Source organism: Panicum virgatum, chromosome 6K, assembly GCF_016808335.1.
Source record: "Panicum virgatum strain AP13 chromosome 6K, P.virgatum_v5, whole genome shotgun sequence".
NCBI classification, from domain to species: Eukaryota; Viridiplantae; Streptophyta; class Magnoliopsida; order Poales; family Poaceae; genus Panicum; species Panicum virgatum.
Window position 1 is genome coordinate 18,063,309 of NC_053141.1, and position 23,684 is coordinate 18,086,992.

Sequence of the window (23,684 nt, forward strand, 5' to 3'; positions counted from 1 at the left end):
TGGAGTCACGGCAATTGATGAAATAAGGCGACGTCCAGAATCTGCTTGGGTGCTGCACCACCACTTTTGGGCCGAGGGCCCGTGTATCATGTTGGAGCCCATTAGGGGTGTGACCAGTGGGGTATCCACGCCCTAAACACTACATATTGAGTAGCTGCCACCACATTAGGATTTTGGGTTTTGTTTGAGTTTAGTTTTCCATCGAGAAATTGAATCATTCATTGTAACTGTGTCGATTAGTTCTTTTACAGTGATCCAGGGCCCCTTGTTCTTGTTCATCATGACTGTGTTGGTTAGTTCTTTCGTGTTTAGAGCTTGAATCTCTTCAATTCAGATTTGCTTCATATATATTCGCAATTTCAGATTGCATCTTTACCGTGTTCTTGCTTGTGTTCTTCGATTCTCTTGCAGGATCATCAATCAAGTGCGCTTGGTTGATTCACGTTGGAGCAGCGGTGTAACGATTGTGGGTTCGAATCCTTGCTGGTTAGAAGCCTTGATCGTGAGTCGAGTGTTCCACAAATCAAACTTACCCTACCTCTCGGAAGATCACCACGCGCGGCTCTATCAACTTGGAAGATGTTCTACGCAAGGTTCTGGAACTACTCGACGACGGCTTTGGAAGTACTCAGAGACCTGCGACTACTTTGCTACTGTTGGCGCCTACCAATGTCACCACTGAATGTCAGCAATGACGCCTGCAGACGCGAAGGGGGTGGCAGCTATTTCATGAACCACGAATAAATCCGCAAGCGCACAGAATACCGTTGTAGCATTTTACCCGGGAGTATACCGGGGTGTCATTTATATTTCAGCAGGTAAGGCGGCGAATGAAAGTAGTTAGGCTAGTTAATGAACTGATCTAGAATGGATATTCAATTGCATAAACAGGGGTAAGATAGATAACATGGTAGGAGGTAGTGTGACACACACACACAACTACCCTCAAAGATAAATAAACAAAAGATGCTATAGGAAGGGAGAAAGATAGAAGTTAGAGCTCGAGTTAGATGTGCTAGGCTAGCTATATCTATGCTATCTTATGGTTAGATTATCAAAGATTAAACTAGTACAATATTGAGACTGCTTCTCTAGCTGACGAGAGAAGTCTGTTGACCTAGGCGGCTTTATGTACCTCCTAACTCCCAAACCGAACGTGGAGGATTACTAGGGCTCGGACAGGGCTGTCACCACCTACCAGCTACCTCTACAAACCATGGAAAAGGGTGACATCCAGCAACACTTACCTAGTCTAGACTCTAGACATCATGTCTACATTTGTAAGCGATAAGTAATGTGTCCCGCGCGGAGCCCCCACCCTCCGTATGGATAGACATCACACTAGAGCAAACATACGAATACGGGAGCAGTTGACAGAGTTCTAAGGCCAATACGTTAACCATCACAAGTGAAGGGCGATCATGCAATGCAAGCATTGTATGATAATGCAACCAGACCACGAAGCATATATTTGATAACTCATAACATACTTCAAGCAGATATCGGTAACCATAGTCTAATTCCATTACAAGCGACCAAATATTACAAGAGAGAACTAGAGATGAACCCATACCTGAACTCCCGAGCAACTCCGGGGATTCGATTACTCCTAGACTTCTCGTAAACTCCACTAAACCTATAGACTAAGCAAGAATGCCTTGAGATGAATGAGAGTTGTGGTGTGTGTGTGTGTGTGTGTGTGTGTTTGTCTTCATTCTCAACCTCTCCCCTCATATTTATAGCAGGGTGCTACGGGTGAGAAGCTGTCAATCCCTGGTGCACCGACCTTGTGAGCCAATGCCAAGCTGCCACATAGCTGGAGTAAGGCGGTGGGTCCGATGGGCTGGTCGGCCGACCAGGCTTCCAGCGGTGCCCACAGCCCCCAACTGCCAGGGTTGGGCTTGTCCAGGTCTTGACTTGTCAGATCACTGAGGTATGGCCTGTCCTAAGTTGGTTTGGCTTGATCTTTTGGGCTTCACTTGGTCCATTTGAGCCTGAATTAGTGCTCTGATATTTTCTATGATTTTATGTCAAGCCACAATATGCTTGCAACCTGCGTATTAGCCCAAAAACAGATCTTCAATATTTCTAAAGGTGAAGTGTGGTTTAGGGGTTTATTTGTATAACGATGTGTGTAAGAAATACAAACTCTCATGATTTTCTGATCAAGTTGACGCCTAGAAATGGTCGTTAGTGAGCGTCAACAACTGCAAAGAGCTCGGGGGCTTGTCAGACCCGGGACCATAGGATACCTGACGTGGCACGGCTCAGTACTAGATATGGAATGGGGTATGTCTCAAACCCACTTGGCAATGTAACTAGTCGATAGACTTAGAACTAGTCGGTATAGAAAGAAACTACTCGAGAAGTACTCGGGGTAGATTCTTAGGCTCATACCGATCTAGGATTTTCTTGTAATCTTGCCTCTCCAGCCTATATAAGGGCATGAAAGGATCCCTCCGGGGGTAGAACGCTCGATAACCCAGCGCATATGCACACATCTACATCCAAGGCAATACAAACCACCCAACATGACGTAGGGTATTATGAATCCATGCGGCCCGAATCTGTCTAAACCCTTGTGTTGCTTGCATCATGGTGTTCTTGATCTTGGCATCTTCCCACGATCATTCATCTATCTAAGGGTATCCCTAGGTAGACTATTAAACACCTGGGGTGTCGCAAGTAGCCCCTACAAAAATCAATAATCTATCTTTCTTATGTTTTTAAGTTTTTATTTTGAGGTTTAGAGTCTAAGGAATTTTTGTAGTTCTTAGCTGTATATATCCACTGTGTAGATATAAAAGACAAGTTATATCCTTTGTCTAGGAAAAATCAATTAGTTGGTGGAATAAAAAAGGCCCGTAATCAATAAGCCTTTCAATAGTTCTATACGAGAGCAGGCCATTTCATATCCATCGCCATCAAGGTAGCTAGTAGGAATGTAGGATAGTGGAGTCACAGTCAAAATATATAACAAGGGCAATTCCAACTCATAGTGTTCATGAGCAATGTCTATGTGCTACATCAGCAAGACACCACCTTCATAAACTTCACTCTACCACCTATGATGTCTTGGTGTGATTTCCTATTAAATACATTCTCACTTCTCCCCCTGTCATATTTGTTCTCCATTTATTATGAAGAGATCATCTCACTTTCAATGCACAACTTAACAATATCTAGCATAGGTTCTCGTGTCAACACTGGGTCTTACATGAGACCCAGTTTCTTCCTCTTTCACTGATCTCTCTACCATTTGTTATGGTGCCACATAAGCTAAAAATCTGGCAATATGTTTAATGCTATGAAAACCTTTTTTTTAAAAAAAAACTAGACAGGAGCACTGCCAATGCATTTAAGTGAGGAAACAAGAGTTAAGAGTTAATACAAATAGTTGTGATTACATAAAACAAATAAATCTCCTCGACTCATTGACAGCGCTAAGACACCACCGAAGTATGAAACCATACTACGTGGAGAGTTGAGCATGCCTAAAGGATTAAAACGTGTCTGTTTCTGTCTCTTGGCGGTGTGTTTTGTCCCACGGAAGATTTATACTGTTTGTGCAGTTGATAGTAATGAAACAGCAAGCCCGTACTATCGAAAAACAAATACTACAATATTGAGATGTTTTCGACCAAACCTTCAATGTCTCGCGGATACAAAATGAACGAGGAAAAGGACACGCACAATTTACTTGCAAATCAATTCAACTCCATAGGCGCGCCCATGTGCGGCCCCAGCTACAAGACAGAAGCAAGCGCCCAACCCACAAAGGCCAGTCAAGTCGTCGAGTCGATGATCCAGCAGGTTTCGTCTGCATCCATAAGCGCGTCGATCGCCTGGTCCAAGGAGAACCGTCGCGGTCGACCTCCTATTCTACAGTCTTAACAACTTTTGGACTTTTGGTGATCAAGCTGCGCTTGTGGACCTCCTATTTCTAACGTAGCGCGAGCTCCCATGCATGGTGTCCTTCATCCCAGCCGACGGCAATCGCTGCCACACTATCTGCACACCACCCACCCACCATCCACCAGTTTTCCGGTCTTATCTAGCCGGCGGAGTGGGAACGCCACCCCCCCCCCCCCCCCCTACACACACCCCTCCCACCCTTCATCGCCGGCCACTCCACCCCCTCCGCCCTGCCTTAGCTCGCAACCCCCCACCCATCCAACCACCCAACCCCGGCGGCCATCACCATCACAAAGTCGAAGCAAGAAGAAACATTTGTACGATGGATCGGCGCGAGTTCGAATATGCGATGAATAGATCTCCCCGTTTCCTATCATCCCTTTGTGCCCGAAGTACTCCGCAACTTGGAAGAAAATCCACCGGCCCTCGGTCGACATGCCCGCCGGCCGTCGCTTTCACCGGGAGTCAAGCACGGAATCTCCAGGCGCACATTTTACTCTTTTGTAATCCAATGAGCAGGACACGTCTGACCTGCCAGACAGATGCAGCGTACGAGCGAGGCTGGGATCGCAAATAAAATAGCCGCACAGGTGTCTTCTCCTGCTTCAAAATTTTAACTCTAAGTCGTCGGAGAGATACTTGGACAAATAACAAATGCACATGTACAACAAGCTCGATCAAAGGCACAAGTGCCGTCTTAACATAGGATTTGGAGTTAGATTATTATATCCCCTCTGTTTTTCTTCTTTTTTTTTTACGGAAAGGATCGGAGTTGGAGTACCCATCAGTATTCCGCGGCGCGTATATCGGACGGAGCATGAACCCGCTGCCCCAACGAATTAACAAACCTGAAGTTCTGCTGAAACTGAAACCCCCTCTCATGTACAAGTATGGCGGCGGTGGATAATCCGTGTATGGCGGCATCCCCGCCGGTGGTCTCCATCCCCCGGCCTCTATCTGCTCAACAGTCAACACCCGCGTGCTCTCGACGAACCTGCTTCCGACCACATGTCGCTTGTAAACTTGGGTAGCCCGTCCATGTGCCGGGGTCCAACAACAGGAGTACAAGACAAACAGCGAGAGGAGGAGAGAAGAGGGGAGAGTCAAGTCTTGCGCCTGTAAAGGCCAAGGCGTCCTTCGCCATGATCGCCGTCTGCCAGAGATGAGAAACACGTCTGAGAGATCAAAAATTCAGAACCACCGGTGCAAGTCTTTGGTTCCGCATGCGCGGCGTCGTCTAGTCCTCGAGTCCGCCAAACCGTCGCTGTTCTTCCCTGATTCCCTCCTCTCCTACTACCAGCTCAGCTGCTGCTGCTGCTGCGCCGGGTCGATTAGTCAAACCCGTCGCTGTCACCCGGCGTGACGACGATGCACAGCACAGCGCGACTGAGGTTGAGGAGTCAAACTTGGGCTCTTGATCATGCACATAGGAGTGTATAGTTTGCTGATTTTTATTAATCCCTTCAAGTCTGAAGAGGACACGCACGCATGTCGACTTGCTGCTTGTCAGGGTCCAGCGTGGACTGATCGAACCCCTTTTTTTTCTGAAAACGACAGATTGAACCTTCTTCGTCTCACCGAACGAGCGAGGTCATCGAGTCATAGATGGCCACGTGCGCGCGTCTGAGCTCAAATCGCAGGAACCTGGAGCAGTAGTAAAAAAGATTAAATTTTTATCGTTAAATAAATTTAATCCTGTTTCTACTTCCCACGGCGTGCGTGTATCTCGGTCTCGGAGATGTTGGAGTAAACAAACTCCCCGATCTGCTGCTATCAAAGAAGAAGAAAATAAACCAACTCCCCGAGGTCCGGGAAGAGATTAGCCGCGGCCACCCGTGATCGGGGACGCCCCCTGGCCAGGTCGTTGCCCTCGGCGACCGCATCGTCCGGGCTGTAGATTCGCTTCGCACACTCTCCCTCTCTCTCCCATCTGCGCTCAATAAAGAGGAGACGAGGAGCCTCACCTGCCTGCCTCCCTACCGGCTCTTCTTCCTCTTGTTCGTACGCCCGCGCGCCCCCTCCTCTGCAGTGACCCTCTCCGCATCTCCCTCCATTGCTCAAGGCTCTGGGCCATCCAGCAGCCATGGGGACCCAAGCGCCCGCGAGCTATCCTCCTCCTGCCAAGGTACTCTCTCTCTCTCTCATTGTTTATGGATTACGATTCGAAAAAGTACAAGAACCTTTGGATGGATCTCGTTTCTGGGTCAAAACGAGGCCTGCAAACTCTGCAGCTTGCCATCTGCCCTTGCTCTTCATTCAATGGGCGTCAGGCAGGCCTGATAATTAAGGGCCCGTTTAGTTCCCAAAAATTTTCACCCAAAAATTTTCACCTCCCCTTTAAACACATGTATGAAGCACTAAATATAATTAAATAACAAAACTAATTACACAGTTTGGATGTACACGACGAGACGAATCTTTTGAGCCTAATTAGGGCATCATTAGACATAAGTGCTACAGTAACCCACATGTGCTAATGATGCGGTCAAAGGCCTCAAAAGATTCGTCTTGCGGTTTCCAAGTGAGTTCTGAAATTAGTTTTTTAATTAGTGTTCGAAAAACCCTCCCGACATCTGGTCAAACGCTGATGTGACACCCAAATTTTTTTTGTTTTGCGAACTAAACGCCCCCTAATAACAACTGATTCCCAACTCCAACCGGCCCGCAGGATGACAGCAAGACGGCGGAGGAGAAGAAGCTCGAGGAGTGGCTCCCCATCAACGGCTCCAGGAACGCCAAGTGGTGGTACTCCGCCTTCCACAATGTCACCGCCATGGTCGGTGCCGGCGTCCTCGGCCTCCCCTACGCCATGTCCGAGCTCGGATGGTAACTCTCACGTCCGCAATCCTTCCTTTCTTCCGCGGCGACCGCCATGGCATACTGATGATTCAGTAGTCAACTCTTACAGTATTTCGATCTCCTGAATATAATTCTATTCAGTTTTTTAGCAATCAAGCGATAGATTTTGTTTGTTCAGTTGTGAATGGATCTGGTAGTAATTAGGAACTGTGACCAAAATGCAACAAACCTGCGAAATTTCAGTCGTCGCCCGATTTATTCGTTTTGACCAGCCCCGTCACGACGACTCGACTCGAATTCGCAGGGGCCCCGGCATCGTGGTGATGATCCTGTCGTGGGTCATCACGCTGTACACGCTATGGCAGATGGTGGAGATGCACGAGATGGTGCCCGGGAAGCGCTTCGACCGCTACCACGAGCTCGGCCAGCACGTCTTCGGCGAGAAGCTGGGCCTCTGGATCGTCGTGCCGCAGCAGCTCGTCGTCGAGGTCAGCCTCAACATCATCTACATGGTCACCGGCGGCCAGTCCCTCAAGAAGTTCCACGACGTCATCTGCGACGGCAAGTGCAAGGACATCAAGCTCTCCTACTTCATCATGATCTTCGCCTCCGTCCACTTCGTCCTCTCCCAGCTCCCCAACTTCAACTCCATCTCCGGCGTCTCCCTCGCCGCCGCCGTCATGTCAATCAGGTAAGAATTAACCTACTACTGTAGCATATCCGGCAATTATCTGAAAACAGAAGCTTAATAGCTTTTGATGATCGTTGACATGAAGTGAACACTGCTTGTGCTAGTTACTCGACAATCGCGTGGGGAGCATCCTTGGACAAGGGGAGGGTGGCGAACGTGGACTACGACCTGCGCGCGACCACGACGCCGGGGAAGGTGTTCGGCGTCTTAGGGGGCCTGGGCAACGTGGCGTTCGCGTACTCGGGGCACAACGTGGTGCTGGAGATCCAGGCTACCATACCGTCCACGCCGGAGAAGCCATCGAAGCACGCCATGTGGAAGGGCGCGCTCGTCGCCTACATCATCGTCGCAATGTGCTACTTCCCTGTCACGTTCGTGGGGTACTGGGCCTTCGGCAACAGCGTCGACGACAACATCCTCATCACACTTTCCAAGCCTAAGTGGCTCATTGCCACCGCCAACATGATGGTCGTCGTCCATGTCATTGGCAGTTACCAGGTATTATATATTTAAATACATGATGAATGCTTTCAATTTTCATGTCACGCCGGCACATGAAACTCAGTAACTGCATATGCATAATATCATCTCTGAACTGAATTTCATCGTCGGCACAGGTTTACGCAATGCCGGTGTTCGACATGATGGAGTCGTTCCTTGTGAGAAAGCTGCGGTTCGCTCCAAGCCTAAGACTCCGTCTCATGTCCCGTACTTTCTACGTTGGTAATGCCTCTATCTGAACTGAATTCTGAACTCTGAAGGTTTGCTCAACAAAGGGGCACCTGACACTGTGACAAACAAGACTGATTACTTGCAACCTGTGCAGCGTTCACAATGTTCATCGGCATCAGCTTCCCCTTCTTTGGTGGATTGCTCAGTTTCTTTGGCGGATTAGCCTTCGCACCAACAACTTATTTTGTAAAATTTTCCACAGATTCGTAAATTGGCTAATTTTCTTTCCCGCAACAATGCAAAATGAGGTCTAGAATTGTAACCAAAGACCTGACCGAATCTTGCTTGTCTCTTCCAGCTTCCCTGCATCATGTGGCTCGCAGTCTACAAGCCGAAAAGGTTCAGCCTCTCGTGGTTAACCAACTGGGTAAGAACAAATGCCTTCAGATCTGAAGCTTCTGTTTTGTCTTCAGTAGAATGCCTCTGCTAATGTTGACCTCTGTTTTTCTGTCTGTCATCCGCATGTTGTGCAGATATGCATTATCATTGGAGTGCTGCTGCTGGTGTTGTCTCCAATCGGAGGGCTCAGGCAGATCATTTTGACAGCCAAGACATACAAATTCTACCAGTAATTATGATTAACTGGGGATGTTTGCATGGCAAGTTGCAAAAGGCCAGAACACTCTTTTTCCATTATTATCAGTCTCTAGTGACTGGTGTGCTTTTTTCTTTTTTCAGCTTTTGCAAACTATGTTCTTTTGGCTGTGTATGTCTCGTCATAGAGGCCGGATTGGTAATCCTTTATCTAAAAAAAATCTAAAATAAGTAAATATAGTCAAGCAACATCATCAGCCATGGTATCAAACCAAAACTTGATCCAGCTGATGATGGACCTAGATAGCAGTTCTGTTAGGCTTAAACCAGGGGTTGTTCTTGAGTTAGTCAAAGGCATATATGCGGCATTTGCCTATTTTTAAAGGGTGGATTATTGGCTTTTATGTGCACGTGGGAGAGTAAAGGGTAGTGGTTTGTATTTCTTTCCTCCACAGCTTACTGTATCCTCAAGTTGGCACATTGAAAGAGAGACCCATGCTATGATTTATGATGTCTTCGGTCGCTTTCGTGTTTACTATTGTGCTGGTTCAGTACAAGGCTTCGTCAAGTTCCATGCGAAACGCCCTCGAGTAAAAAAAAAGGTTACATAGAGAAACTACACCAGGAATTTTGTATTGTGACGTTCTTCTTTTGAGGCACAATATTCTTGTCGATGTCCTGACCCGGCGGTCCGGACACTAAGAATTCTGTATTGTGACGATCTTCTTTTGAGGCACAATATTCTTGTCGATGTCCTGACCCGGCGGTCCGGATCCAACTAGTGATGATGCTGCGTGTTTCCTCGTCACAGATGTCGATGCAAGAGGCAACACAGTAACGCATGGGTTTATCCTGGTTCCGGCCGCGGGGCCGTACGTCCAACAAGGGGTGTGCGAGGGCACTTATTATCCTGCACCGGAGGTGCCTGTAGTAGGAGGTACAGGTGAGGCGAGAGAGGGAGGGAAGCTCCCAAGTCTCTGCTAGAGGAGAAGTTGATTGAGGCGAGTGCCAATATCGGGTGCTCAGTGGTGCTGAGTGTTGCGTACTATCGTATCGGTCCGACCGCGACCCCCTTAAAGGAAGCCCGCCTCCTCCTTTTATAGACACAAGGAGGGACGATGTACATGCGTAGGGGATCGTGGAAGTCGTCGTCTTTCCCCCGAATCGTGAGGGTGCAGTGGTCGAGTACTGTGGGAAGTACACTGTGGGGCGTGGCAGTCGTCCTGGGCATCGTCCTCGGTCTTGCGGAGATCGCGCCGGCGTCCTAACAGCCCCAGCAAGCGGCGTGGTCGTCGCTGTAGGGTGTACTGTCGTCCAGATGTGGCATGGCGGTGTTCCGTGGGCCTTGCAGGCCAGGGTCTTGCATATATATGTGCGCCAGCGGTAGTGGGGCACGTGGCGGTCCCGGCCCCCTGGGTGGAGTGCTAGCACGTGCGCGAAAGGGGTCCGGGAGTCACGTGGAGGCCCCGGACCCCTTGAGGGGGGGAGGTCCGGTCCTCCGGCTGCTAGTGCTGAGCATCCCTCCTTGGGGGACACGTGGCGACGCCGGACCCCTTCTCGAGCAGGGGACGGGTCCGGGGCCGTTCGTGTGGTGAGGTGGAGTCCGGACAGCAGGAGTTGGCAGAATAGTAACAAGAGCTGTGCCGAGCACGTCTCGTACAGCGTCGCAGGTTCCCACAGTGTTACCACAGTGTCCGGCATGGCGGAGCAGTGACCGGAGTTGGCGGACGGGACTCCGGTCACAGCCACTGTGGGGAATGGCGGCCTGACGCCGTCTCACCTGGGCGTTGTGGAGGAGTGGTTGGCATTTAATGCCTCCGTACGACGGGCGGGGGAGCGGAAGGGCCGTTTGTCCTTTTCGTCGAGGGGTGGCCTCGAGCGAGACGGAGATGATTCGCCTTGCTCGAGGGTAGGTTCGCTACCCTCGAGCGAGGCGGAGACGATTCGCCTTCCCGAGGGTAGGCTCGCTACCCTCGAGCGAGGCGGAGACGCGGGGCGCGGTCGAGGGTCTCGATGGGAGCCCTCGAGCGAGACAGAGATCACCCCGCGGGTCCGAGGGGGGTGCGGATGGGCCGCGTGCTGGGCTCCTTTGAGTCCTTTCCTTTCTTCCAGATTGGAAGGAGGCAGTGGGCCTTCGTGGGCTCAGTTGCCTAATATGTGTTTGTGTTTTTAGGGTGATTTTAGTACCATGATTAGGGTGTCCCTAATCGTGGTACCCGACAGTAGCCCCCGAGGCTTTGGTCGAGTCAGGGGATTCGGTCAAAGGGTATTTCGGTGATTTTACCCCTTGACGTGATCGATAGGTGTTGCGCTCCCGCCAGGCGCACCCGGGTACCGGCCCGGCGGATGTGATAACTCGTCGGTCGGGGCAGTGCGCCTGTGGAGAGAGCACTCCGAGGCGCGTGCCCCTTTTTATTTTGTTCCGGGGACGACGTGCGTCAGCGTGCTCAGCGGGCCAGGGCCACGATGGCGCCTGCTGCTCTGCAGCCGGTGCTTTTGCCGCGCTGTCCCACGCTCAGGGTCTCGGCCCCGCTTTCCCTGGTCGCCTTGCGACGTGCCGTTCGAGGGCAATCGGCCAGCGCCAATGCTGCGCCGCTCAGCGTCCAAGGGCTCAGCTTTGCTTTGTCCCGTCATGTCTCAGCACGGTAACCGAGGGTATCTTTCGCTCGTGGGGAGCCGCGCAGTCACGGGCGGTCCAAGCCTTCACCCTTCGACAGGCTTGAAGCTTGGCGCCCGACGCAGCTATAAATAGGGGTCGTGGGACTCTCTTTCCTCTCCAACTTCCATGCTCTTACTTCTAGTATCGCCTAAGTCTCGTAATGTTTTCCTTTGCCTTTCACGACCGGCCCCCAGATGGAGTGGCCTGGCTTTTTTAGGCTTTGATGCTAGAAGAATGTTTGCGAGCGGCGGGGGAAAGCCGGAGAGGGCGTGCGCACCATCCCTTAGTTTCAGTGGGATTAGCAGAAGAGCATTGGGTCCGTGGGGTCCTGCTTCTGCGATGTCCCTTAGCCTGAAGGGGGGTTGAGACGCCTGACCATGGCGTTGGTGCCAGGTTTGGTGGCCGTTCTTCGCATCGTCCCTCCTGGCGACAATGTCGCTCTCGGGGAGATGGTGTGGAGGGTGCTGTCCGCTAGCTTGACCCCCCGCAGGGTCTTCGGTGGAGGAGATGCTAGAAGAAAGCTTGCGAGGAGGGCATCCCGCTGGACCCGTGCATTCTGGGGGCTGCTCCTCGCAATCCCAAGCAGCCTGGCCGTCGCGCCGGCCAAGGACTCGGTGCTCTTCATCGGCGCTCACTCCTCCCCAAGACAGGGAAAATTGCCACGCTGGTGGCAATGTGTTTGTACTTTTTGACGGCTTTAAGCCGGTAACCCTTTGTAATCTTTGTTCGCAAAGATCAATGAAGTCTCCTTCTCCTTCGCGGAGAGGACAACCGAAAGTGCATGGGTGGGTACCACCCCTGCAGGGGATTTTGGTCCTCGAATGTGTGAAGTTTCCTTCGTGGGGGCGCGTCAGCGCACCCGCGGGTGTAGCCCCCGAGGCCTTGGAGGAGTGTTTGCACTCGTCCAAGGGCTATAAGCGTCGTCCTGCTTAGTTGCTTCACTGAGGTGGCCGTCCAGTGTCCTTTTCAGCCGTCATCGGCACTCCTTTCAGCCGGCCTCGGTGTTTTTCTTGCTGGCACAGCGACCCAGTGTCCGGCTGAACTATCTAACAGGCGCGCGTCAGTAGTGGGGGTTTTAGTTAAACACATGGAACTTCGTAATCGACGGTCGTCGACCCATTCGAGGGTGCGGCCTGAGCCGCGGTGTGCGGGGAGCCCCCGAGCCCCGGCTTGCGTAAAGGCGTTCGGGGAAATCTCGACTTTTGTTACGGCCCTCGTCGCCCTTCCGCAGGGAGGAGGGGTGAAGCGCACCATGCTACCCATGCCCGGGCCGCGAGCTATGGCTGCTTCAGTGAGCTGTTACCGGGTAGTTCAAGTGGATGTCCGTGCCCCATTCGATAAGGGTCGGCTCGTGGTCCGTGGACATGTCACATAAAGCGCTCGCAAAGGTTAGCTAGGCGGGGCTCGGACCCATTCGATAGGGTCCGAGGGATCGATGCTCTCCCTCGATGGGATCCCCCTGCTAGGCACCCTCGACTGGCCTTGAACACTGTGTAGGACGTCTCGAACTCCGCGTTCGAGGGTAGCTTGTGTTGGCGCTCCTTAAGTACTCGTTTTATCCCTTGTTTATCCTTGATAATGGCATGAATTCAAAATCAAAATCACTAACCGTCCTAACCCCGGCCTAATTATTGGTCATTTTCACATTTGCACATATATTTTGGAGGAACTTCGTTTTTCAGGTTTTTGTCCTATTTTGGAGAATGAAATGATGAGGCCCGTGATCGAGCGCTAACACGGAGAAAGACGAAGGCCAAAGCCCAAAGGAAGGACCAAAGCCCATGTTGATTCGAAGCCCATTCATGCACATCCACCTTCCAAGAGAGCTCAAGGACCAAAGCACGAAGCCGTAAAACTCTGGGGACTTAAACAGAAGATGCTGGAGCTTGGACGACAAGCACCCCTATCTAAAATCGCGGAGATAATGACGTCTAAAGCCCACATGTAAAGGTGAAGAAAGTCAAAATGTCGAGAAAAGCCACATGGAGGAAGATGGGCTTGAGATTTGGAGGTTTACCCATGAGATCAACTCAGCCCGAGAGATATTCGCGCAAACAGCAAGATCTTTCGGTGCAGATTCAGAGACTTAAACGGCCTCTAATGGAAAAAGGTTGAATACCAAAGTTGTGGGCCTCGATGAGAGCTTCGATTTGGACATATGGAAGGCCCAATTCGGGTCAAGGAGCTGGAGATATGGCCCCCGAAATACCTGCTGCGCAGACAAGTCCGAAATCAGACAGATTTTCTTCCAAGGCTGTTTTGGGGATCTTGTATTCGTTTCCAAGGAAAACAATGAATACCAAAGTTGGAGATAATTTCGTGGCACACAATCTAGACACCGAATTTGCATTATTTAGAGTCCGGACACAGGAGATATGGCGTCGGCAAGGAAGGGCTGCGAAACAAGAAAATCTGGACGAGGCTGATTTTATGGAAACCAAGTTTGCTTCTCTCCCAAGGAAGATCTCGTGCAAGGCAAGGTGGAACACGCCTCAAGGCTCCCCAAGAGCATAAATACAACCCCCTAGGCGCCCAAGGGAGGGGATCCAATCCATCCAGAACTCGACGAAAACTTAGGGCTAAGACCGGAGGGAGACGACGGCCGCCGCAAGTCTTCGAGGGTACCTAGGAGATGGCTTAGGCCACCCCTAGCCACCATGGCCTCCCTGCGAGGTTGTGCCATGGTGGGGTTCGAGAGTCATCCCCAACATTCGTCGGGGTATGTACACACACGATCGTGATATCAATCTACTCTTTATTCTAGTTGTCTCGACTTTGGTCTACTTCAATGCATGCTTTTCTTTCTCATATGTAATGCATCCATATGTTCATAGTAAGATTAGATCTACTCGTGGTAATTAGTCTACATCTTGCGGATACGTTAAGGTAGCATGTTTTAGCTAGTGGTTGATTACCCTGGTGTGGTGACAGCATGGCGGAGGGAAAAGTTCTAGCAATGACATGATGTGGAATAGGATCGATGGCGAGTATCATGGGAGTCTGGGGTAAAGCTTTGGGAAACCTTAGGCGTCGACACGCACCTCGCACCGGCGACCTTGGGAAAGTAGGCCGCTTGCGAGCTACCTTTCTGAGAGATGATTTCGTGTACCTTTAGTTGAGATGCAATCTATGCTTTGATCACCTTTTTCACTAGAACCGTACCTAGAGACGATAGGCCCTAGCTCCTTGGTTGTGTTATCTCATCTACGGTTGTGGGTGTGATGAACACTTATGCTTCATTCATATCTATCAAGTGTTCAATTTATATGCAATCTTCGCTTCATGTTTAGGATAGGTTTGATAGATTAGATGGTAAACCCTAGTCGGTTCGCTTCCGATCCACGGATGATAAACCTTGGGGGAGTACTCTAAGGGAAAAGCTACCACGATCCGTGCGCTTGCAGTACGTAAATTGGCGCTTTAAGAGTCAACAAGCTTTTCTGGTGCCGTTGCCGGGGATCGGCAACTCGAACCCTAGGGCGATCTATCTAGTTTTTTTGGACTAACTCTAATTTTTATTATTGCATATACCCTTGTTTTCTTGTTTGTGTCCTTGAAAGCATGTGGAAAAAGCTAGACACCAAACTTGGACTTCGAGAAGTCCATAGTCCACTTCAACAAATTTCAACAATCGGCAACAAGATGATCGAGGAACCTCGATATGGAACATCGACAACGTCCACATCGACATGACGGCAACAACATCAAGATTCGCTCTTTAGTGGTAGGTGCTAACTTTTGTTAGTGGCCCAGCATCCGCTATCGAGTCCCCACTCCCCAAAGCAAAAGATGATAAATAAGGTACGCCGCCGTGTCAATTAATTTTAAAAACTGATATTTTTGGGAAGAATTGTTTGTTCAAGCAATAGGTATGAAGCATGCCCGCGAAGAAAATCGTGCCATCATCATCATCTATGAAGTGTTACTATTGTGATGAGTTTTTCATCCAAGATCAGAGAAGTACCATGAGCAATTAATAGATTATTTTGAAGCTCCATCAAGTCTTATTTCCAACGGATCAAGAACCATCAGCTTTGGAGATCGGTGTGAAGAGTTATGATAAAATCATTCAACGCTGCGCGTTCTGAAATCCCTGTGGACAGATTGCAGCGCTGTAATAAAACAAGCATAACTTCTTTATCCGGAGTCCAATCGGGGCGAATAACCACTTGTTGGAAACATAATTTGATGCACCTTGCAATGGAGTAGAAGTTTTGTACATTCTCTGCACTGGATGAAGGGGAATTCAACGAGGACAGAGGCAGTAGCAACCGACGAAGAAGGTGATGATGATGTCAAAGAATGATTGGAAGGCTGTGTACACAAAAGATGATGATTTGAAGTTAACCAAAGCTGGAGGCAACAAGATTAGAAGAACCACGACACCACCTATCTTCTCCATTGGGATGCTCGATATACTTCTAATCGAGTGATGCTATCAAGGAAGGAAACCGTTCGAATCATCAACACGAAGCACAAGAGCATCTTCTAATCCCGACACCTTGGGTAAAGCAAGAACAACGGAGAAGACACATTATTGAAGCCGCGATATTTTCTGGTAATCAATGGTGATGACCTTGAAGCCTAGGGACGCACGATACTATGCTCCAAAGACCACATGATCGAGATCATTGACATCTTCGGATGAATTCACAAGAAGATATTATTCTCATCAATGTACAGCTCGACCTCAGAAGCAAATAGTGGCATATTTTTGTATATTCAAAAGCCCCATGAAGTTCCGGTTCCAACGGATCAAGAATGAAGTTGATCGAAGTTTCCTACAAGAAGTTATGGCCAAAACATCGAAGGTCGTGCACTCTTAAATTTTCTGGACAGCACGCAGCGCTAAAGTAAAACGGTCATAACTCTCTCGTTTGGACTTGGTTTAAGATGAATGACCACTCGTTGGAAAGGTAATTTCATAAACATTTCAATATATCTATATTTTGGTATATATTCTGTTGAGTATACAGGAGAGATTCCATGAAGAAGAGGCAGGAGCAACGCGATGAGAACAAGATAGAGAAGATGACGATGACAACAATGAAGGGGAGCTTGGGAGATGCTTTCATCAAGCGTACATGATAAAATTCAGAGGCTTGGAGCAGAGGAAGAACCCCAATGACATTGGCAAATGAAGGCACAAGCGGTCGACTTTCGACAAATGAAGATGTTGCAAGCAAACCACGATGGATTACAAGAGGCGACTTCAAGCTGCATGGACACTTCGGTTTCTCGCATGAAGGACCATGGCTTCGCATCAATTAGAAGGTATGTGAGAAAGTCGAGCTCTATGACTTTAAATGAAGCGCTTTGCGGGAGGCAACCCGATCTTTTATTATATATATATATATATATATATATATGACCGTCTACATTGCACTCTTTAATCGGAATATCAAGTAACATTGTACCATTGCTCTAACAAAAACCACAACTTCATGTTGTTCATTCTAAATGTTATTGGGGGAGCACTTTGTTATTTGATCTTGGGAAACTTGTAGACCTTTTTGTGTGCCTATTAGTGTTTTGAGTCTTTTTCTTTGTGTCTTTTTCTTTGTGTCTTTTTAGAGAGATTTATGAAGCATTGCACTATCCTTCGATTCTAAATTTGTGGCTAGTTAACTTAGGCTAATTTTTTGTTTTGTTTTAGACCACCTCATCATGCCATATCATTTTATTCACCCACCCCGTATTGAATTGCATAACATGTTGTTCGTCTCACCCTTGCATTGCATTGCATGTTGCATAAAAAAAAACTTTTTCTAAAAAAACATTGACTAGCCTTGCTTTTGAGATCCTAAAACCCTTAGGAAAACCACTCATAGAGCAATCCCAAAACCATACGGTATGTTTTTTATTCAAAAAAATCTAACTTTTGTTTATCTCTAGTTTTTTTTTTGAAACCACCTTAGATAGAATTTCTATACCCAACACTCTCTCTTCAAAATTTTTGTTTTAAGCCAAAAATATAGGAAACCCATAAACCTACTTCTAAAACCTTGTTAGCTCGGTTGCTTGATCCTTTTTCGATAAATAATCTTTTCATTGACAAAAGCCTCACTTCTTATGAAGTGTCGCGAAGACTTTTTGTCACTCTTAGCAATTGTTTTTGAATAAGCTAGTTGCGGAATGACATCGAAAGGTCATTTCAACCTTGATAACACCTGTTTTTGCTAACTTTGCATTTGCACTTTGCATCCATTCCATTGTTCATGCACTCATTTTGCTAGCTTGGTCTCAATCTTATTGATGTATGCTTTCCTATCTATGTAGTGCTCATCATGATAGCATTTACCTTTTGCAATCTTGTGTAAAAATGGTGTTTAGACATGATTGAAGACCATCATCATTTAGTTACCAAGCTATGAGGTTGCATTTGGTTGGTTTATAAGCTTTGCAATGTGCTTTATTTTTTCTTGTGCTATGAAGGCTTATTGATCTTGGGATAGACATGGAGTTTTGACCTTGGTTAAATAAGTCTTTTTGGCTATGGAGAAGTTCGGCAACCTAGTTGTAAACATGGTGTTTAGAACTAGGTGTAAACGTTATCTTTGTTTATATACCTTTCTCTCATTTGCATTTACACTAGCACACACGTACACTCACTAGTTTCGCTAAGCTAGCTATGCCACAAATTGAGATCTTAGGAATGGTGGGTTTGTTGGCATTTATTTCTACTCCCGACCATCACCTTAGGGGTAGACTGTGCACTTGAATTGTTTTGCAGGCATGACAAAGCGTTCCCATGAATTCATGATAAAAAATTAAATCAAATTCGTCAACATCTCCAAAGTTCGAGAGCAAGGACCGCTGTTTTCATCAATTTTTGCGCATGGACAGAGACATACAAGGAAGAAAAAGTTGATATTCAGAAGCTCCATGAAATTACCATTCCAACGCATCCAAGATCAATGAATTTGAAGACCCGTACAAGGAGATATAGCAAAAACTTTGGACGCAGCGCGTTCTGAAATTCGGAACAGATTGCAGCGCTGGGATAAAATAGACATAACTCTTTTGTTCGGAATCAATTTTGGGCGAATGAATACTCGTTGGAAAGAAAAATTCGTGCACTTCGCAATGGAGCAATGTTTTAGTATATGTTCTGTTCTAGAAATTGAAAGAAAAATTCGTGAAGATGAGGCAGCAATGGGACAATGAGGAATTGAAGGAGGCGACGACGATGAGAAGCAAGGGTTGGGACTATGACTTAGTACAAGAAGAAGTTGAAGGAAATTAAGGCAACAAAGGTGAAGACACATTGAAGATGATATTCATACACATGAGGGAAGAACTTCAAGAATTACAAGATGGTCCATCTTCTCCATCCACGCCTAGCATCATGCTAAGCATGGGGGAGGATTTTGTGGACAAGGAAGAAAGATCTCATGGTGTAATATAATCACGATTGCCACAAGATGCTCATGATTCTTCTTCCATGCTTAGCACAATGCTTAAGTATGGAGGAGGCCGCGCTACACTTCATTACGAGCATCGAGAAGGACGGTAATTCTTCCTCAACTCTCTCTTTTTCTAAATGCTTGTACATATATGCCTTCAACCAAAGATGCAACCTTTGTATATCTCTCCGTATAAAAACATGGCTACTAAGAGTACAACCTAGATTTGTTTTTGTTTTCAATGAATGATAACCACCATCACCTTGAGCTCACCACGATGATATTCTTATATGCTCTTGCTTATGGAAAAGTGATGAAAGTTGCTGCTTTGTTTTACCTACTCTATGTTGTATATGACTTGACCATTTGCTCTCAATTAAATGGAATTAAAATGATTAAATACCGGCTCTTTTATTTGTGGAGGTTAAATGACTAAATTCTAAACCCACATATTCTATGTTGCTCTTTGATTTAAGTCTACCGATGACCTTACACCTTGTGTTGTTTAATTTGAAAACTTAGTTCCTATGCTATCTACATTTGTGAATCTCTTGCAAAGTTCTATCTACCAAAGCCTATACATACATATTCTATCATGATGAAATCTTTAGATTGCAAACTTATATTTTGATGAGTTGGATTAACATTGATTTCTTTGGTACGAGACTAAGAAGCTGGTCATTCCGTTTTTTTTGTGTAACCTTCTTTTTGCTAGCCTATTTATCCATGCATTGTGAGTTTCTACTTCAGAAATTTTGCAAACCTCGCTAGATATCCACTCTAAACCAAAAATATCTTTTTATGATTACCTCCTTGACCACAACCCAATTTGAGTATGGATTATCATTTCGACGGAATCAAAAGAATCAAGGGCACCATATAAAGAAAAGTTTTGGGAGACAAGGCTCCCCGGAGATTCAAGAGGTTCTACGAAGAAGAAGGTGAATTTGAGATACTTACTCTAGCTAGTTGGTTCTCCCACTATTCATACTCGAGGACGAGCATTCGTTCGAGCATGGGGGGATGGCTGGGTAAGTATTCTATGTTATCAAAAGTTCTAAGGAGTAAAAAGAAAGAAAAAAAAGAAAGAAAGAGAAAAAAAAGGGAGAAAAGAAAAGAAAAAAAATAAAAAAAGAGAAGAATAAAATGCTCCTTAGTTCATTTTGGCTTCATTAATTTTCCAAGTTACTTTGAAGAACTATTCCATACTCAAATCTTCCAACCATGTGCAATCCGATAATGAGAACTTCATTTGTATCTCGGGATCATCCATTTGACACTTGCACATGTCCACCTATCTAAATGTGTGTGTTTCATCTTTCTCCTTCTCCGACATTATTTTCCAATGGCCTTTTTGACTAGTCTCGGTAATTCCATTAGATATAATGTTTTGCTAGGATTGTTTTTACCTACCAAGCTCCACATAAGTCTTCCACTTTTATATATTAGTAGAATAGGTTGTAGACAATCTAATGTAGGCTTGAGAGACTTGATGAGATGAGTATTTCCATGATCTTTTGCAAGAGAACCTCACTTATGTTTGATATGCATTCTTTTGAAAACTCTTCACGATGAAACAAGGTAAATGTTTGAAGTTCGCTTAAGTTTGAGAGCATTGCATTTATCTATTATTGTGGCTTGTTTTTTAATTGCTAGTCTATCTTCTATAATGAAAAAGTAGCCGGTCACAACATGAACTTAAATGCTAAATACTTGAGAGAGCAATATGTCTTGTTATGTATGACTAAGTACAGAGAGGACATTGAGGGGCAACGCTGATTTCTTTATAAGCAAAGGTCCTGGACTTACTCGAGTACGAGCAAGGTTTAAGCATTGGGGGAATGTTGGCGCTCCTTAAGTACCTGTTTTATCCCTTGTTTATTCTTGATAATGGCATGAATTCAATATCAAAATCACTAACCGTCCTCACCCCGGCCTAATTATTGGTCATTTTCACATTTGCACATATATTTTGGAGGAACTTCGTTTTTGCAGGTTTTTGGCCTATTTTGGAGCATGAAATGATGAGGCCCGTGATCGAGTGCTAACACGGAGAAAGACGAAGACCAAAGTCCAAAGGAAGGACCAAAGCCCATGTTGATTCGAAGCCCATTCATGCACATCCACCTTCCAAGAGAGCCCAAGGACCAAAGCACGAAGCCGTAAAACTTTGGGGATTTAAACAGAAAATGCTGGAGCTTGGACGACAAGCACTCCTATCTAAATCGCGGAGATAATGATGTCTAAAACCCACATGTAAAGGTGAAGAAAGTCAAAATGTCGAGAAAAGCCACATGGAGGAAGATGGGCTTGAGATTTGGAGGTTTACCCATGAGATCAACTCAGCCCGAGAGATATTCGCGCAAACAGCATGATCTTTCGGTGCGGATTCAGAGACTTAAACGGCCTCTAATGGAAAAAGGTTGAATACTAAAGTTGTGGGCCTCGATGAGAGCTTCGATTTGGACATATGGAAGGCCCAATTCGGGTCAAGGAGCTAGGAGATATGGCCCCCGAAATACCTGCTGCGCAGACAAGTCCGAAATCAGAAAGATTTTCTTCCGAGGCTGTTTTGTTGATCTTATCTTCGTTTCCAAGGAAAGCAATGAATACCAAAGTTGGAGATAATTTCGTGGCACACAATCTGGATACCGAATTTGCATTATTTAGAGTCCGGACACAGGAGATATGGCGTCAGCAAGGAAGGGCTGCGAAACAGGAAAATCTGGACGAGGCTGATTTTATGGAAACCAAGTTTGCTTCTCTCCCAAGGAAGATCTCGTGCAAGGCAAGGTGGAACACGCCCCAAGGCTCCCCAAGGGCATAAATACAACCCCCTAGGCGCCTAAGTGAGGGGATCCAATCCATCCAGAACACGACGAAAACTTAGGGCTAAGACCGGAGGGAGACGACGGCCGCCGCAAGTCTTCGAGGGTACCTAGGAGATGGCTTAGGCCACCCCTAGCCGCCATGGCCTCCCTGCGAGGTTGTGCCATGGTGGGGTTCGAGAGTCATCCCCAACATTCGTCGGGGTATGTACACACACGATGGTGATATCAATCTACTCTTTATTCTAGTTGTCTCGACTTTGGTCTACTTCAATGCATGCTTTCTTTCTCATATGTAATGCATCCATATGTTCATAGTAAGATTAGATCTATTCGTGGTAATTAGTCTACATCTTGCGGATACGTTAAGGTAGCATGTTTTAGCTAGTGGTTGATTACCCTGGTGTGGTGACAGCATGGCGGAGGTAAAAGTTCTAGCGATGACATGATGTGGAATAGGATCGATGGCAAGTATCATGGGAGTCTGGGGTAAAGCTTTGGGAAACCTTAGGCGTCGACACGCACCTCGCACCTCGCACCGGCGACCTTGGGAAAGTAGGCCGCTTGCGAGCTGCCTTTCTGAGAGATGATTTCGTGTACCTTTAGTTGAGATGCAATCTATGCTTTGATCACATTTTTCACTAGAACCGTACCTAGAGATGATAGGCCCTAGCTCCTTGGTTGTGTTATCTCATCTACGGTTGTGGGTGTGATGAACACTTATGCTTCATTCATATCTATCTAGTGTTCAATTTATATGCAATCTTCGCTTCATGTTTAGGATAGGTTTGATAGATTAGATGGTAAACCCTAGTCGGTTCGCTTCTGATCCACGGATGATAAACCTTGGGGGAGTACTCTAAGGGAAAAGCTACCACGATCCGTGCGCTTGCGGTACGTAAATTGGCGCTTTAAGAAGCGTCAACAGCTTGTACGGCACGTCCATGCAGTCCCTGACTCTGGCGATCTGGGGCGCCTGTCGAACCCTTGACGGGCCAGGCTTCGAACCCCTGATCAGTAAGGCCTCGGAATAAGGTTCCCTCGAGGGTGAAGAGCCCCCGAAAGGAATATTCCGTCACGGTTCGCAAGCGGCGCGGAGTCGCTGGTCGCGTGCGCGCGGTCTTCCGCTTGTCGTGGGCGACGTGGCCCGGTTCGTGTGGTGAAATACGGGCGCGCCTTTTCAGGCGACTACCTCGGGTAGACGAAGCGGCGTGGGCGGTGGCTGGCGGATGGAGCAGTGCAACAGTCATGCCACGCCCATCGGTTACCGCGCCGTAGTTATTGCCGAGTGCGCACGTGGGAGACTCCGCGGTCATGGGGCCCCTCCGTTAGCAACACAAAATATATCGCATTCAATGCGGGGGATTCGTGCCGTGGTGGCGAATCCGCCCGTCGTGGTGAATAAAAGCGAGAAAAGGGGAGATTGTTTGGGCTCACCTGGTCATCTGCCTTTTATCTCCCTTGCCTCCTCCACCTCTCCTGCATCCTGAGCCCACAGTCGAGAGCAAGAGGAGGAAGAAGGAGAGAGCGAGAGCGCACCTTAGGCACCGCAGAGCTTGCCTTCCTACATCCCCCCGTAGTTCGAAGCAATGTCGGACGTCCGGGAGCCGTTGCTGTGGGGGAAATCCACCGCCACAGAAGCGGTTCTGGAGCAGCTGGTCGCCGACCGGCTGCTACCAATGAACATCAGCTTGGAACGGCCGGTGTGGATTCCCCCGCGGCCGGAGGAGACCAAGCCGAATCCCCCCGAGGGCTACGTCGTGAGCCTCGTGCATCTCCACGAGCGAGGATTCGGCGTCCCCGTCAGTATATTCATACGGGCGTTGTGCGAGTACTACGGAGCGGAGCTACACAACTTCGGTCCCAACTTCATCTCGCAGGCGGCGGTCTTCGTCGCTGTCTGCGAGGGATACCTGGGGATTGAAGCCCATTGGCATCTATGGATGCACTTGTTCCGCGGCGAGCTCTTCGTCGAGAACGTGCGGGGCCAGCCGAAGAGGTTCGCGCGCGCCGGCGGCCTGATGCTCCATTTGCGCCCAAGCCGGAAGAACCTGTACATCCCCAACAAGATGACGATGAACAGCGCCGGGTGGACTCGAGGGTGGTTCTACCTGCGCAAC

The 23,684-nt window shown here is 47.7% G+C and overlaps 1 protein-coding gene across 1 annotated transcript; it reads left to right on the top strand.

Annotated features, from left to right (window-relative positions):
• The first annotated feature begins 5,767 nt into the window (after nucleotides 1-5,767).
• LOC120711951 (lysine histidine transporter 1-like) lies at nucleotides 5,768-9,193 on the top strand. The gene is made up of 8 exons (XM_039997624.1): nucleotides 5,768-6,040; nucleotides 6,584-6,741; nucleotides 7,019-7,405; nucleotides 7,510-7,903; nucleotides 8,023-8,128; nucleotides 8,232-8,323; nucleotides 8,436-8,504; nucleotides 8,611-9,193. The coding sequence occupies exons 1-8, from the start codon at nucleotides 5,999-6,001 to the stop codon at nucleotides 8,707-8,709; spliced, it is 1,347 nt and encodes a 448-aa protein (XP_039853558.1). The 5' UTR covers nucleotides 5,768-5,998; the 3' UTR covers nucleotides 8,710-9,193.
• The last annotated feature ends 14,491 nt before the right edge of the window (nucleotides 9,194-23,684 follow it).

Coding starts and splice junctions, on each gene's coding strand:
- LOC120711951 (XM_039997624.1), top strand. CDS start 5,999: ATGGGGACCCAAGCGCCCGCGAGCTATCCTCCTCCTGCCAAG. Junction 8,129..8,231: donor GTCCCGTACTTTCTACGTTG/GTAATGCCTCTA, acceptor CAACCTGTGCAG/CGTTCACAATGTTCATCGGC. Junction 8,324..8,435: donor TCGCACCAACAACTTATTTT/GTAAAATTTTCC, acceptor TGTCTCTTCCAG/CTTCCCTGCATCATGTGGCT.